Below are 18,189 nucleotides of genomic sequence, written 5' to 3'. Positions count from 1 at the left end.
ATGGGCCTTATTACCGTAAGAGAGCTCAGTCCTCCAGTGGCCCGATTCAAACACAGATCATTACTTTGTCAAAACAGCTACCAGACCACGTTGGCACACGCACAGGCCAGCTTGTGTGGCGAACAGTGTCTCGAAGTGCCAGTTGTTGAGCGCAGCAGCTGTGGGAGATGAGGCGAGGAGAACACAAGAAAAAGTAAGCAGAGCACTTTTGGACAAGTGACCGTTTATTAGTTCTTATTCCAACAGTACTTACAATTAGACAGATTCACTGGCAAGTCCCGCATGCTAGGCAAACACACACACACACACACACACACACTGGGTACAATCTTTTCTCAGAATATGGCAAGAGGTGCTACCACAAAATAATAAAACACTCCAGCAAATTCCATGTCGTTGCTTTGCTGAAACAACATCTCAATTGTTGTTTACCTAAAGTGGTCAATTAATCCAAGGCAAACTCATAAAAGAGGAAAGGATGTGGGTTGTCCAGGTAGTTGGATCCAACTGGCCGAGAGTCAGAGCTACTAGGGATACCACAATATACCACTCCCCAGCGTGGCAGAGAAGGAGGAGAGTAGGAGAGGGCACAAGAGAAACAGGGACAGCAGAGGAGACAGACGAGAAGGAAAGGAAACTCCTGAGGAGAGACAAAAGAAAGAGGAGGTGCAGGGGTATTGGTGCCAAGGAGGAGGAATTAAAAGAGGAGGTGGAACAGGAAGAGTGGGAGGAGGAAGAGGAGGAGGTCATCTGAGGTGATGGAGATTCTGTACGGTGGGCTGGTTTCATGAAAGATGGAGCCAGGCCACTCTCCTCCTCCTGTGATTCTGTTCTGGCTCGGGTTACTGGACTCAAGCCTCGCAAACTCACTCACACACAAACACACACACCAAACACATGTCTCCAGTCTCCCACACACATGCTCATTCTTCTTTACTACACACTTGCGAGTGTTTCTTACAGAAATAGAAGTGACATCACGAGAGTCGCGCTGTAAATCAATACACGTTGCACCCAACGAAACATAAATACGAGCACAGAGTTCTCGGTCGGTGGGCTGTCTCAGAGTCCGAACCACTCAGTGACCCCTCCTCTCCTGGGGTCAAGTTTCTGCCTCTGCTTCTCGTCCTCCATGAACTTCTCCTGCATCTCCTCCATGGAGCCCTCCGACGGCATCCGGTCTTTTTCCGGGAAGATGTCAGGGAAGGTGAACGTCTGGCCCTGGGCCTGGGGTGCAAAGAGCGCAAAATGAGCCAAGAAGCCATTGTGTTCCTACAGAATAATAACAGAAATCAGTTGTTTCTTTTCAACTTTCAGCCATTTCACATTTGTGCAACAAAAAAAAGAAATGTGTGTCCAACTGCATTTTCCTAAAAAACATTTTCTTTTCCTTGCAGAGACCAGAAGTGAGACGCTGATTTGGAATTCAGGACACTGTTTCTCCCTCTATATTCGTCTTCCAGTTACACAAACATTCTCTTTCTCTCTGGCATTAAATTTCTTCAAATCTCTCCCACATTTAATCTCCCATCTCTCTCCATTTCTCTGGTCTTGATTTATTCAGAGGGAAAGGATGGTATCCATTATTTATTCCATACCAACCCATCTCTAGCCATGGCTAATGCATCACTGGCCCAACTGTAGTCTGTGTCAGGTCGCCATAGAGTACAGTACAATACACACTCATTCTTGCTTGCACGCCCACACACCAAATAAAATAACAGGTCAGTGGGTGCAGGCATGCACACATATCCATAGCCTATCCCTCTCAGCCTTTCCCATGGACACCTGGCAACAAGAATTCACTGTTATCAGTCTCAACTGGAAGCAAATCATTGCTATCTTTAAATGACTCAACGTCATATAAAGCCGAATCATATCTTTTGATGATGAAACTGCACTTACATGTGTCATTTTTATCACTGTGTTTGGATTTTGAGCAAACTGGTAATCCTCACAAATGTTCCCAAAGTGATTAATGATCACTAACGTTGTAGTTTACACCAAACAATAGCTTTCACTTCAAAATGACAAATAGCCAAATGTCATTATGTGACTCATAATCTTTTTATATAGAGGCATACCACTATAAAACTAACTGCTTCCCTGAACACAATTGTCAATCAACTATTCTGTTTAAATATGTGAAATATTTTGTTTGGGGTCAGTATGTAGGCGTTAAGGAATGGTCTGGCTCTGATGTGAACGCTACTTTGTCTGTCTCCAACCCCCAAAATACCAAGGGAAACATGCATATAATTACCACATAGCATGGTTTAATTCCCAAAGGGGGAGACAACATGAAGCTCACTCACCAAAGACGCAGAATGGAGCCGGCTTTGCCTACACCAAAATGTGCTTGGTTAGGAAAACCTACAGCAGGAGTCTCAGGTATCATAGTCTCAGGTAAATGTGTACGCTCAGATGGATGGGTGCATGTGTTTTGTCTTTTGCTGGAAAGGTTATGAACAGGTAAGATGTTAAAAACATCAACAGAAAACAACACACTCAAGTTATGAGATGCTCCCTACTTCAAAAATGACCAATAAGCACATAAATGAGTCTGCATTAACTGTCTGACCTGCGACACTATCCAAATTTGGCTTAGTTAGGACTCATCATTTTGTTTCACCATCCCAAAAAATGGATTTTTAAAAACAGCACACTGGTTTCAGACTTATTTTCATTTTATGACCCCATACATCCAAAATTTGTAGGGTTTGCTGCTGCCAGAGGACACTGTTAATAGCAGAGAGTTTGTGCAAAACTGACAGCTTATAAATAATAAAATAAAGATTTTTTAAAACGACACAATGCTCATGCTGCAAAATGCATTTCCAATGTATCTGTTGGAGAGACTGCAGCCCACTTTCCACCAGTATTTCTTAAGTTACTGACTAATCCAAATTTGTTTTTAGTGAAAAACAAGACACTCTAGTGGGAGAGACTGGCTGGGTTTTAGTCTACAAAGATCAAGAGGTCATTGTTTTAAGATATTAACCAAAACCCGGTCTTTATGTATGTGAAGTACAATTGAGCCTGACTTATTCAATCTAACAATACTGGCATGACCAGGCATCTAACTACATCCAACCATCCAAAACACAACTATTGTGGAAACTACTATTTTGGTATGATACTTTACACAGACTTGAATTCATGTTACTCTCTAAAACCTGGCCATTCGAGTCTAAACTCTCTGATACCAGCTTTGAGGAGCAGCAAGAGCAAAACATGCACAACCTTCAATCAAAAGAAAAGCCACCCTGTTCTTGTGTTCCTGTCTTGCGGCAACGCCTGCATTGCAAACTACATAAGGTCTTCTAGAGAGTGTAGTAATGCAGGAAAAGAGACAAGAGTGCAGACCAAGTGATGAGGAGAGTACTTAGTCAGGCACAGGCAGAGAGCTGCCAAACACCAGAGAAGCACCTGGAAACCAATGGCCCTGCCAAGACGCTCAGTGTCTCTCTCTGCACTCGCACACTCTGCCATCGAGGAACGCAGAATCCAGAACACAAACACTGGATCAGGCCAAGCGCAGTTTGCTGCAGGAGTAAGAGGAGGAGTGGGGAGAAGGAGAATGAGGCAGTATGGGTAAAGATGGGGTAGACGATTTGAGGAAGTGACTGGGAGAGGAGGGAGAGGAAAGCAGGGATGACGGAGGAAGGGGTCTACCACAGCATTATAAACGCCAGACCTGGCAACGGGAGGAGCAATGAAGCATTGAGCCAAACGAGACTTCACCTAACTTGAACCAAACATTGTTGCATGACAACTCCCAGTTATACGGCACAGCGCTGGACACCTTGTGTATACACACGGCGAAGATTAATACCGGCCTCAGAGAGCGCGATTCACAAAAACAACAAAGCCCTGAGACTGAAATCAACAAAGCACTGAGACTCGTTAAACAAGTCTTATTGTTGGCAGAAGGCCGAACCCTGTGTGTGTGTGTGCGTGTGCGTGTGCGTGTGTGTGCGCGCGCGCATGCGCATGCTTGTCAAGCGTCTGCTGGACACATTTCCGCAATGAGAGAAAGTGCTGGCAGAGAGCATTCTTATTTTTGTTTGAAATATATACATCGCACCACAGAAGAGGCAAAGCCCATGTCCCCTTGGTCTACCATGCGCTCAGGGCCAAAATGATCTTTCCTGTGTGTCTTGTCTATCTCTCTCTACATGTGTATTTGTGTGTGAGAGAGAGAGGCAGTGTGTGTATGAGTGCATACTGACTGATTTATGGAGAAGACCACGGGGCCTGGCCAAAAAGCACAAAAGTGGGAAAGACAGTCAGGCATGATATGCCTCCAAGAGGTTTCTTTCTGTTCCCTACTAAGCTTCCTAGACGACAAATTGAAGGAGTGGATATTTTCCCTCATTCTGCCATCATCTCTACCATGCTCCCAATTGAATCAAGCTGCCATCCAGGAATATTGGGACGAGTCCCCACGCTGCTGGTGATGTAAACATACTCCTCTTACGCACATGAACAACCCATTACACCCACAGTTTCTCCCTCAATTGGAAAAGGAAAAACAAAGAGGGGTTAAAAGGGAAAGACAAATGTTGTCATTGACTCCCTACCAATCCGTCTCACGTTCCACATCTGTGTGTATGTGTATGTTTCCTTATTAAGCTCTAATTTAATGTCTTGTTCTGTTCCAGGAAATGTGTATTCAGGGTGTCTGTCTGCCCTGTGTCAAATATGGTGACCACTGTCGGACTTTTAAGCAGTTTATTGGGGACACCTATCAAATTAGGGACAACAATCTGTGTCCCCGAATTGTTTCAACAGCAGTTGCATTCAGAGAATGGTAGTGGCATGTACTGCTTAAAGTTGACGTAGTGAAATGTCCACAAATCAAACACGTGTGTATGCTCATGTGGATACAACAGTCATACACAAACCCAAAGTAATCCTGTTTGCAGCCCCAGAGAGAAGGAGAGAAAGAGGAGAGTGAAAGAGAGAAAACCAGGCGAGAGATGGAAAGAGACACACAAAGGACAACTGTATTCTATCTGATTGACCTTTGCTTCTGATCTGTGACAAACTGAGCATGTAGTCATAACTCAAAAACAGCCGTAGGGGAAAAAAGTCCTGGTGTGTTTGTGTGTATAATAATTTCCCCTTAAGAGAAAAAAAATAGAAGAATATTGAAAGAATGGACAAGTGTGTGTCTGGCAACCTTGGAATGCATGTGAAATCAATACAGGGAAAATGTGAAGGGGGTGACTCTTATTATTCATAAGCTTAGATTTAAGTGTGAAATATGAAAGCCATAGGTGTTCTGGCTTGATGTGTTAACATGCCCTTGATAAAAACAGGAAGGTGCCGGTGCACTGTGCTTTTCCGACCTGGAGCTGAATAGAACATTATGGCACAGTCTGCAGCTATGGACACAAAAGGTTGATTCAACCTGCTGATCTGAGAGTTAAAACATACAGGACATGACTGGACCAGGACCAGCTGCAGGACCAGACATCACCATGTGACAGATGTCATACACATCGGCATTAAAATGCCTTCAAATTGGCAGCACAGTAAGCACAGAGTAACAACTACGCTACAAATCTGAAAATAAGAAACAAAAAGGAGGCTTTCAAAGACGATTATTCAACCCCATTGTAGTAGCTTTAACTTAATTTTCCAATATCCTCAATCCACAGAATAGCCTTCATGGTATCAGATTTTATGTCCTCTGGCGTGAAATAAGTTTGGAGCAACATTTTATTACTTCGAACACTGTTTAACAGCTGTAAAACTACTCTCAAGGTCAAATGGCGACTTCCATTCAGATAATCTAGACAATTAAAATTTTTTATCCATTTGAAAATACATTCTAACCACTTCTTTACGACCTGAGATCAGCCTTTATCTTGTGCTCTCTCAAAACCTTGAGCACCTAGAGTTATTGTGAGGCTAAATAAGATGTGACTGAGAAGTGGGGGCCAAGTACACTAACTTCTTGGATGACCACACTTGGCTGAAAAGAACAGAGGAGCTCTCAATGTGGTCACAGAGACTGAAAAGGCTTTAAGTGGTCTGAAAATGTGAAACTGAGCCATCCACACAGGCCCTAAGAGACTGTCAGACAAACTACATATTCCTTTTTATTTGATGGGGGACGATCCAGAAAGCATCAGAAGATAAAGCCATTCACAAAGCAGTCAAAAATCAACCAGATGTGGGAGTTGCCATTAGAGTACAGCCAAATCTGGACCACATACTGAAACGTAGAGGTGTTGACGACGCGGTGAGAAAATCTCATGAGGCTGTGGCTCATGCGGCTGCGGTGGCAGTGTGGTGGGGTAAACCATAGCAAAGCACAGACACATCTTGAGTACTGGGGGGGGGGGGGGGGGGGGGGGGGGGGCGGGGCAGAGAGGTGTTCACATTGCGGTCAGATCTATTTTGACTGCATGGTAGGAGAGCCTGGCAGACTACATAGGTAGAGACCAGGATTAGAGCTGAGGGCAACCCCCTGCTGAGTGTGTGTGTGTGTACGCGCAAACCTATTTATCTAGGGAAACGCTGATTGCTCTTTTTCAGCAACTTGCTGATTAAAACAGCCACTATTCTCTACTGTTGGCCAATAACCAGCTCCACTTGACCAGTTGGAGGTTACCTGCCTTGCTCAAGGGCAACTCAAGTAGAAGGAAGAGCATTTATTACACTCTTTCCAAACAAACATTAGCAGCCTGACGGTGGATTTTAAAGGTGTCATCACACCTTTGTAAGTCTGTTTTCTTTGGTCTCAAGCACTGATGAAAATTGTGTTGCATCTTTCTTTTTGGTTCATTTAAGTTCACACTGCCCAATTACAAGTCAACCAGGGCTTGTAAACGAAAGTCAGATGGACTCACAAGTAGCTTGTTCAATGGACAGAGTTTTGGCAACCTGTCATCCTGCAAGATTACAGATTTCGGCAGCCAAGGAGCAAGGGGCGGAAAGTTTCTATGGGTTTAACTAAGTATTGTGGACTTGTCTGCGCTTTCTGCCATAATTTAGCATTTCTGGTCTTCATACCAGATAAGAAGGAAATAGCTGACTACAGTGATCAGTACAGGCTGTGGTTTACCCTTGGTTCATTTTGTAATGCTAGGCTTTCCAAGCATGAGTGACTGCAGGCGGTCTACATTTGTCTGCTTGTACCCATACAATCATATGAAGAAATTCCCAAACAAAGGATAACATGTTCATGAGAGTGTGTTTTGGGGCTGTTTCTTGTAGTGAGTTCAGATTACATTCCCTATTCTAACAAAATGCACCTCAGTTGGCCTGGAACAGGACCTCATAAATTTTGCCTTGAATTATACCGTTCTTACCTGATCAAACCAACAGAAGTAAGAGTAGGAAGGGTGTTTTTACACTTGAGCCACCTGAAGAGGACTTACCTGACACAAGTTTATCACGACAGATATGTTTGGTGAAGTGTGACCGCTGCATTCAGACTCCAAAATGGTTGTCAAGGATTTGCTTCCTGGGAGTTCTGGTGTGGTCCTGTCATGAAGTCCTGACAAAATGTCAAAACCAACCTACCATGCTTGTAAATTAGTGTTTCTCACATAGTTCTGGGGTATAATTCAATACTGCTGTTTATCAACTTTCTCTGGAATTGTACTGTGATCTTCTCTTTTTGCTATATTTTTTTGGTACAAAAAAAATTCCAAGCTAGCTTTATTTAAAAACAAAATCAATCATTTCAGTTTATGTTTTATATATTTAAAGAGTTTGGTCTCATGAAATAACAGTAACAGCGGAACACAGTTCTTTGCTTTGAGGTAATTTTAACCATATCATCCAGCCCCAGTGGGACAAATGTAACGTACCTGCCATATTATGGCATTGTGTTGTGCAATACATCGGTTTGAACGGCTTTTGTGTATACTAACAAACCCACATGAATAAAAAATATAGCTAGGGCTGTCGTGGTAAAGTAATTTCCCCTACAGTAATTTGTTGTCGCTCAATAGTGCCGTATAGAAGTGTTATCTGTAATGTACTTTTTGAATCTAATGTATTGTATTGTAATTTTACATGTCTACTGGATTTGTAAGTAAGTGTGTCTATGGATCTCACCTCACTGCACAGCTTTCACACGTAGCTATATCGTTACCTTCAGGGCATGTTTACAGCATCACCTTGAGGTCAATGAGTGTAATTTTATGCGCCTGTGAATTTGCAGCCCACCTACACTGCAAAAAATAAAATCTAAGATTATTTTATAATCTTACAATTATCTTAATTTAAAGGCACAATACACTTGTTTTTTGTCTGACAAGATATTTCTTCTTACTAGGTGGCTTTTATGTTAGAGAATTTCACTTGTTTCAAGATTTTTTGTCCTTAAGTAGCAAGTGAAATATTCTTGTTCTGTTGGCAGATAATTTTGCCTATCTTAAGTAATATTTCCCCCATTTTAATGCTTTTTTCCCTCGTTTTTGAGAGCTCACTTTTTGCAATGTATTTTACTTCCAGTCTACACCAACAAACCCTTCCGCCCCCAACAAATCACATTAACTCACCCTGGTGGTTAGACCACCTTTCTAGGCATATGCAACTCTGCACTTAATTATTCCATTGGTCTACTGTCCCCTTCTGATTATTCTGTATTATACTCACCTTCCATACCTGGTGCTGAAGCTGTAAATGTCTAACACCCCATTCAGACCATTTTAATTGTTGTTAAAAAGTCGCAAGACTGTGGAACCAGCTGCCGTTATTATTATAGTAATATAATATTAAATGTGCGGAAGACTGAAGGCAAATGTTTTATTCATTGGCAATCGGTTGTCCTGTATTGTAAACTCTATATTTTGTCGTTGGTATGTTTCGCTTTGTGGGTCTAACTTTTTACTTTATATTTAATGTTCTTTTTGTACAGCACTGGACTCAGCTTAGGCTGAGTTTAAATGTGACTTAACTTGACTAGACTCCCAGCAGCCTGCTTAATATTATTTGACAGACTGCCAAGATGAGAACCAAAAGAGCTGATGGAATTTGGAGGACCAAACAGTGCGACCTCAAACTTATCATCATTCAATTTAATGTAATGTGAAGGACAACATACATGAATGTTAAAATCACCAAGAATAATCACCCTGTCATCTTTAGATATCACAATAACTCAAGGCTCAAAAAAGTCTGATTTAGGGGGCCTATACAGATGCAGAGTAAGGGGGAGGGCCAGAGATGAAGAAACTTAAATTTAAGGAAATTCCGGGACATCCAGGATTTAATATCAGAGAGGCAAGATGTGAGATTAGCTAAGCTGCTAGGATCTGTGGGTTTTAATGGCATATATAACTGTGTCATTGGCATAAAAATGGTAAAACATCCTGAGTTTGAATAACCTGGCCAAGATGCAGCATGTAAATAGAAAACAGAAAGAGGCCAAGAACGGAGCCTTGAGGGACATCACAGCTCAACTGAGCCGTTGAGGAAGTAGAGTTACCCAGAGGGAAGGAAAATGTTCTGTTGGAGAGGGAGTGAGTGGGAGGTGAGCCCTTGATTTCTACCAAAGTCTTGAAGCGATTTAAGAGGATACTATAAGCAAATGTATCAAAAGTGGCACGTAAGTCTAAAAGGACTAAAATTGAGCAGTCAAATCTGTCTGCTGTCAGTAGTAGGTCATTAGTAACCTTAACAAGTGATGTCTGTGTACTATAAAGTGCTAACACAAGACTGGAAACAGATTATTTTCTCCTGAAAAATTTGGAGATTGGTCTATAGTTCCTTAAAGAGAAGGGGTCCAAATTAGGTTTCTTCAGCAATGGGTGAACAACGGCATTCTTAAAACTGTCAGGAAAAGAACCACATGCAGATAATTGTTTAAAATGTGCAAAATAAGGGCTAACAATGAAAAAATACCTCCTTAAGCAGCTTAGGGATGATATATAGGATGCAGGAGGAATAGTTTATATGGAGACTGTCCTCTCTGAAATTGTAATAGGTTGAAACAAGCAGAATTAGTATGGGGACTGGAAAGAGTGCAAGGTTCAGGCTGGATTAGGGACCTGATATTCTCCACCTTATTTACAATATGAGCAATACATTTTTTAGGTTCAGGAAAAGAAGTGGAGAGACCATAACAGAATCAATCACCTTAAAAAAGCTTTTTATTTGTGGTTACTTCTAGATGTAAGTTCATAAAAGTATGCCAATCTTGCATCCTTAAATGCTTTCTGCAGTCTTTTAAATGCTCAAATGTGATCATTCAGCCAGGTGAAGTGATTTTTTTGGGTCCTCGTTTTAAACGATGCAATTTGGTCGGGAATAGATATTCACAGATCGTTAAATAAATTTAACAGTGCATGTGGATCGAGAGGAGGTATAATGGAACTAAAGGATGATGAATTAAAAGCACAGCAGAATTTAACTGCAGAACCAGAGTTGAGAATATGAGTGCATGTTGTAGGGTTGGGACTACGGTTGGGTATCGTATGGTTTTTTTTTAGTGCCAAATCAATACTTCGGTTCCGATGTCTGAACAGTGCCTGAAACAATACACATTAAAGACAGGCTTTTTAAAAGCAGGGTTTTTTTTGGAACAATTTATTAACTGTTTAAAGTATAATTAAATATAAATATACATAAATACAAAACAGAACAAATTTACTTAACAAATAAAACCTAAGCCACCTAACCCAACTACAATAATTTAACACTAAACAACAGTTCCAGTACTGACAGCAAAATCAATTTTGAGATGGTGTTCTTATGCTTCAAACCAGCTTTATCCCAGTTATGACTGTTGTATTCGGCTAAGGCAGAAGGTTCTGTTTATTGTAGTTACCGTGTTCTCTCGTGTTTCCAGGAGGTCAGTGAATTTGTCATGCCTGTCAGCGAATGTATATGTATAGAAGCCTATCAATCCTTTATTTTTCTACTTCTGATTGACAGAGAGTTAATGTGGGTAGATTTTGCTGTTGTTGTTGTTCCTGCTAGCCTGGGGGAGTGTGTGTGTTAGCATCGAGACAGAGAGGGTGAAGAACGAGAGACGTTAACACATGAAGTACCACCACTTAGGCCCAGGATGACTAATGGTCAAGCAAGACAAAAGCAGGATGAAAGTGGCAAAGGACTATGTCCTGGATGGCTGCGCTCAAGGAGGAAATCAGTTTGGACAGTCCAAATGCTGTATCCATAAAGCTGGTCAGAAGAGAGTCTTTCTTCTGCAGTTCATCAGAACCAAACTTCCTTTCTGACACATCAGATTGCTGGCAGGCAAGTATCGCTTTTCTGGCTTTAGCAAACGTCACCTAAATGTTGACCTAGCAGCTAGCAGTTGCATCCATTTTCTCAAATGGACAGATGATGACAGATGACCGTCACAACATGTCACCTCAAAAAATGCATGATGTCAATGTGTATAGTGATCATGATCTCAATATTGTTTAATATCAAAATAATTGTCATTATGATTTTTGCCATATTCGAGCAGCCGTACCCCACACGGCATACTTGTTTTGGTTAGCTTAGCCACCCATCTCCCTCTCTATCACACAGAAACATGGTTTTGCACTGAAGAACTTAGCCAAATCTGCAAGCACCCTAAAAAAACTGTATTACCTGTTCAGTCCAAACATGCTTGGTGTGAACTAGTGATAGATATCTGGCATTTTGAGATAATCGGCATCGGCCAATTACTCCACTCAAGTATAATAATAATAATAATAATAGCAATAATAATAATAATAATAATAATATAAACTTTATTTGTAGAGCACTTATCAAAAGTACAAAGTGCTTTCACAGTATGATAAAAACATTAAAATCCCAGAAGTTAATGAGACAACAATAAAATATGACATAAAATGCGCAAAAAATTAAAACAATAAAAGAGCTAGCAGATCAGATAAAAATCAGAAAACATTTTCCGGAATAAATGAGTTTTCAGGCGGAACTTAAAGATAACACTGATGCAGACATCCTGATGTCCTCAGGCAGCTCATTCCAGAGCCTCGGGCCCCTGACCCCAAAGGCTCTATCTCCTCTTGTTTTCAACCTGGACTCAGGGATGCACAGAAGACCCTTGCTGGAGGATCTGAGGCTATGCACAGTAGATCATAAGGGGTAAAAATATCAATTAATATGTGTTTAATAATATGCTCGGGTCCAATTAGGAGGATTTCTGTTGTTTTGGTATTTAGTTATAGAAAATGTATTGACATCCAGTCTTTTATGTCAGCCACGGAGGCCTGGAGGGAAAGCAGCACACTGAGGTCAGTAGGTTTCACTGGGAGGTACAGCTGAGTATCATGCAGGGGGAGCATGTAGATGGAAAACAAAATAGGTCAGAGGATTGATCCTTGGGGTACATCGTAATCAACAGGAGAAAAGGCAGACTTAAATTTTTTAATAGACACAGAACTTTCTGTTAGATATAAGGCAAACCAGTCCAATAACGTGCCAGAGATGCCCACCCAGTGCCTCAGTCTATCAAATAAGATGCCATGCTCGATTGTGTCAAAGGCAGCAGACAAGTCTAAGCACCAGAATTGAACACATGCTGGCGTTCGCATTCAATGGCAGGTCGTTGGTAACTTTTAGAAGAGCAGTCTCTGTTGCTGTGGTGTTAGTGGAAACCAGATAGTAATTTTTCTAAAATGTCATTGATCTTCATAACATCAAGTAGATGCTTGGAAACATTTTTTTCAAGAACCCTGGAAATGAAGGGCAGTTGTGAGATTAGGCGATAGTGGTCGAGGTTGGTGTGATCAAGGCCGGGTTTTTTTTAGGACTGGTTGAACACAAGACAGTTTTAAATAATCAGGAACACAACCAGATGACGGTATGCGGTTTATGATTAAGAGTAAATAGGTACCTGCATTATCCTTGATTTCGAATGAAAATGTTGAAGGGATAACGTCCAGAGGTCTGGAGGATACCCTCAACTGAGACATGGATAGGAGTGAGAGTATTAGTGTCTATCCAGAAGGGGTAGTCAGATGCTGTGGAGGGTGCATGACTGCCTTCAGGAGGCAATGTAGAGACAGAAGAAGAGCCTGTGAAGGCACTATGGGAGGCACAAGCAGTAGATAGTCAATGCTGTGGGGATGACAAAACTCTGTGCTGCCAGTTTGCCGCCAGCACGCGGCTACCTAGTTTACTAGGGCGAAGACCGCCACGTGCAAAGAACGGGGAATGGTCCCAGAATACGTCAAAATTGTGGATAAAACCAATGTTATGGGAGGAGCAAGTGGACTAGAGCTATGTGTGGAGGCTGAGGATCCGGTAGAAACGCCCAGCTTCACAACCCAGACTGGGAATTGGGCCGGAGATGAAATACAGCTTTCCACTGCTGTTGAGCAAATCAAAAAGGTGAACAAAGTGCCGTTCCGTCAGTTCTGACTGCTTGCATGTGGTGATATTTGAGCCATTGTGGATTATGATTTTCCTGATGGACGTCGACGTGTGAGTTGCCAGAAGTCCAGGCAGTTTGTCAAGGATGTCGGGGGTTGTAACCCCGGGAAGACTGTGTGATTGCGTTGGCAAATAGGATATTGCTCACTGTAGAGTTTCCAACAATCAGCGATGGCGGGTGCGGCAACCCTCTCAGCGGGGGTACCTCCCGGCAGATGACTTGGGCGCTGGAGAGTGGGAGCAGTGCTCCAGTGGTGGACAGTCCTGTGAGTCAAGAATATCAAATCTGTTGGATAGCGGAAGATCCAGGGTCACGGGAGAAGACTGGTGCTTAACCCTGTGCTTAGCCCTGCTGGCCACAATCCAGCAGGGACAAACTCACCGGGGAAGACAGCCTGCATGGGGTCAAAGTCTTCGGGGCAGACAGCCTACCCTTATCGACAAGCGGCCGTGGCTCAGCTTGAGCAGCTGGAACATTGCTCAAACCAACCAGCCTATGGGGCTCTGTTTAAGACTGGCAGGTGGTAAAATTGAGGGACTGTTTAGGATGCGCTGTCATGAGGTGCCACAGATCATCGGGTTGGGCAGAACTCATCAAGAGCCCCGAAGCTTCGGCAATGCAGGAGCCAGGCCACGGGATGGTAAGGTCATTATCGATCTTGGACTTGGAGCAGTCACCCCAATAGGGTGTATAGGCCACATTTTGGAAGGAAGCTCAGAGCGGTTAAGCGTTTTGCTGTGGCTGAGGCGACTGAAGAAAAGAAAAAAAAAGTTTTTACATGCAGGACGATAGAGCACAACAAACATAAAATCCAATGCGATAGTTTAGCTTAGCCACAGGCTCGAATAGCCCAAGGTAGCTGCAGAGTAGGTAGTCAAGTAGCGTTAATGACCTAACAATACTAAATCTCTATGCGTCTAGTGGCTAAAGAACTTAAGCATATCAGTGCAGATCTTCATTCTCTTATTTTTGTATGTTAACAAGTCACTTAGTCATCTGATGAATCGATCTAAGGTTATCTGAGAAAAACTAAGCAGAGAGACATGCTCAGCAAGCATTAGCAGCGGCACAAAATGTAATAACAGCAGAGAGATATCTTCCTAAATGACAGCAAATCTCATCAAAAACCATTACTGGCTAGCATTAACTACATATATTTATACTGTAGAGAATAATGCAGCTGAATGACGTCACTTCTGACAATCTGTACCCCAATCTCCATTAAACACCAGTCATGTTTTGAAACACACATCAGCCACTGAAAACCCCATTTCAGTCGACCAAATATTAAATTCAATACTCACTACGGACAATCTTGTGCTCATATTATTGACCTCTACTCCTCTTTTCTGGACTTTTTTAAAAGTTGCAATCATTGAAAAAAATAGTCAAAGAAAACTGGGAGAGGCAGGAAAGACGATGGAAGTGGGTAGAAGAGGACAGGAGATGCAGCCTGATGATTGTAAACAGCTCCCGCTGCCAGGCCACTGGGTGGTCCACACATTCACTCTCACTTTATCTCATTGACACACAAACACACACACACAAACACACATAATACTTTGTGCCCCGTTGTGCCACTGTCCAGCCCTCCTGCTACAAACCATTCCAAGAAAAGAAGAGACAAAGATGGTGATAGAGTGAGGAGAAGGGACAGTGAAGGGGTAAAGAAAGCCAATACCAAAATATAGATAAAACTGGACTTTTCTCTCAGGAAAGACTATGAAGTGACTCAATGGGAAGATAAGAGACAATACAATTAAACTCATTTTTACTGCATTTTAATCTTTGCAAAACCAGGTAGAGCTACACAAGTCAGGTGAAGAAGTCAAACTCCTGAGATGACATGAGAGCCTGAAAGGCATTTGGCAAAATAACAGCTGAGAGAAAGACCAAGTGAAATCATCTTTTTCTGTAAAAGACAGATAAGTGGCAGTGAGAGTAGACCACTAACCAACAGCATCCTGCTGTGGGTTTGTTCAGGGTCATGACCTCGGCCCTCCCTCCAATTACAGTGACATCTCCTCCCCAGCTCGACAACAGCCAAATAACTTGGTCAGCTTTGGCTTGCAGCAGTATGTTTGTGTGTGTGCGTCTCCATGCCCTTTATATTAATGGCTGTTATAATGGTGACCAATGGTAGACATGACGGACAATATTTGCAGACATGGTTTCGTTCGCACAGATGTGCACAAAATGAATTACTTGCCATTTGATTCTCGATTCAGCATTGATGCATAACACATCTTTATCGGAATTCATGTTTCCTCCAATGCCCAACGCTGACTAAATAATCACCTACTCACCTCTGACTGGCTTTTATATACCACCATTATCAGATTTTGTAGGCAAATGTTGGAGTCTAAGGGGGAAACAAATTATGAACGCAATGTCAGCCAGCACTGCCATTCTGCTAATAGATTTTTTTTAGTTTAACCACATTTAATTAACTAATGCTGACAAGTATGCTATGTGCTCTGCCAAAACCTGGAGCATCACCTGGAGCATCACCTGGAGCAGTCTCCTCACAAGGTGCAGATTTCACAGAGATCCTGGATTCAATAGACAATAAACTGTCTAGCTTTGATGCCCGATTATCTCTGGTGGAAGTACTTCACAAAGAGTTTCAGGCTCTGCGGGAATCCCTGGAGTTCAGCCAGAAACAGGTGGTTGAGCTCGCGGCGGAAAACAAGGTCCTCAAAGGTACGGTTAAATCCTTCACGGAGGGAATGACGCGGCTCTCGGCAGACAATAAAAACATTAGAGAAGCGATCATCGATCTCCAGGCTTGTAGTATGCGGGATAATCTGGTCATTTTGGGTATCCCGGAGCAGGCGGATGAAGCCCCAGAGGAGACCGTTAAAAGCTTCATCCAAAATCAACTGAAGCTCCCGGCCGAGACCGTGAAGAACATCAGCTTCCACCGGGTGCACCGCCTGGGAGGACGGCGACAGGAGAACCAGAGGCCCAGGCCCATCGTCGCGAAGTTTGAACACTTCAAGCAGAAGGAACTGGTTAAAGGGAGCTGAGAGGGACCAACTTCAGCGTTAATGACCAGTTTCCCCGGGAGATCCTGGACCGACGCCGAGTCCTGTTCCCGATAAGAAAGAAGCTTATTGGAGAAGGATCACAGGCTGTCATCGCGGTGGATAAACTTTACGTTGATGGCCAGCTGTACCGCAACCGAGACACCACTCCTTGGCTCTACTAAGAACCAAGTCCAGCAACAGGTGAACTGTATCACTATGCGATAATTTTTTCCCCTCTCAATTAATTACTCCGTGACATATGGCAGGTTAATAGTTATAAAATACAGTGCACGTCTCAACAGCCTATAACTGTGGTTATCTGACTAGACTGTCCGATAATGTTTTGTGTATTTTCCTCTGTTTTTGTTTCACTGTTTCTTTTTTTGTTAATGTTGCTCTTCCTCCGCCGTTTACACGTCGATCAGCTGCGCAATTTTCATACTGTTTAATTCACAAACAGTCGGGCACACCGCTAGCACACACACGCAGGCGCATACAACATGAACACATAGACACACACATACAGGCGCATACAACACACACAATGATACAACACGCACACTGCACACACTAGCCTTCACCACATCCCTTAGTTGAATGATGACCACACTTAAAATCACCTCTTGGAATGTACGCAGAGTTGGTTCAAGGGAAAAGAGATTAAAAATTTTTAACCATGTAAATAATCTGCAAGCAGACATCGTCCTACTACAGGAGACTCATTTACCCAAGACAGCAGATAAACTAACCTCACCACAGTTTCCTCACTCATACTCAGCCTGTTCTAACTCAAAACAAAGGGGTGTCACCATTATGATAAATAGAAAAACACACTTCAATCAAAATACAACTACTATTGATCCAGAGGGTCGATTCATTATTGTTAACATTTCGATTCAAAATACTCCTTTATGCATTGCCAACATCTATGGCCCAAATGTTGAAGACCCCTCCTTTTTTCATGCTTTCTTCAACTCACTCTCTGCTCACTCAGACACAGCTCTTATATTAGGAGGGGACTTCAACATAGTATGTAATCCAGCAGTTGACAGGCTCAGTATGGCAGGTGGTCACCGTATTTGGAAATCAACAGACATCCTTAAACAATACGATTTTGGTCTTTGCGATGTTTAGCGTTCTCACCACCCCACTCTTAGAGAATATACCTTCTTTTCACCAGTCCACCACTCATATTCTCGCCTTGACTATTTTTTGGTTAGCAGCTCAATTATGACAGACATTTCCAACACTCAGATTCACCCTATCACTATCAGTGATCATGCACCATCACTCTTACTAAAAAAAGGGTCATACGGCCAACTAGAAGTTGGAGATTTAATGCATCATTGCTTAAAGACCTAGATTTTATAAGTTACTTCAAAAAGGAGTGGGCAATATATATGGAAACTAATGACCTGCCAGGAACCTCGCCATGTCTTCTTTGGGAGGCAGCAAAAGCAGTCATGAGAGGTAAAATAATCTCCTATTCATCATACAAAAAAAAGAAAGAGAGATTTTGTGAATTAGAGCTAGAACAAAAAATAAAAACATTAGAAACTACCCTTGCTACCTCCCCACAGGAACACATGCTGAATGATCTGAGAAAATCAAAACTTGAATTAAATGAAATTATTAATAAAAAGACCCAATTTCAGTTGCAAAGACTACGCTTGGAGAACTTTGAACATGGCAATAAATCCGGCAGATTCTTAGCCAGCCAATTGAAATTGAATAAAGAAAAAATAACTATTTCTTCCTTAAAGGACTCAGCTGGGAATCTGACTTATAACCCAG

At 42.3% G+C, this 18,189-nt stretch overlaps 1 protein-coding gene across 3 annotated transcripts in view; it reads right to left on the bottom strand.

Annotated features, from left to right (window-relative positions):
* Nucleotides 1-203: 203 nt before the first annotated feature.
* Nucleotides 204-18,189, bottom strand: part of mrpl23 (mitochondrial ribosomal protein L23) — a 45,998-nt gene continuing 28,012 nt past the window's right edge. For 2 of the 3 annotated variants that reach the window (XM_046037592.1, XM_046037591.1), the window contains exon 5: nucleotides 204-1,272. In XM_046037592.1, coding sequence (XP_045893548.1) covers nucleotides 1,063-1,272 — 210 coding nt within the window. In that variant the 3' untranslated portion in view covers nucleotides 204-1,062. The remainder of the gene's footprint in view (nucleotides 1,273-18,189) is intronic. The other variant, XM_046037593.1, reaches the window with a different exon arrangement.

The sequence above is a fragment of the Micropterus dolomieu genome, linkage group LG22, assembly GCF_021292245.1.
Source record: "Micropterus dolomieu isolate WLL.071019.BEF.003 ecotype Adirondacks linkage group LG22, ASM2129224v1, whole genome shotgun sequence".
NCBI lineage: Eukaryota > Metazoa > Chordata > Actinopteri > Centrarchiformes > Centrarchidae > Micropterus > Micropterus dolomieu.
Note: the sequence above shows the minus strand (reverse complement) of the source record. Positions and strands in the feature narration are given on the sequence as shown.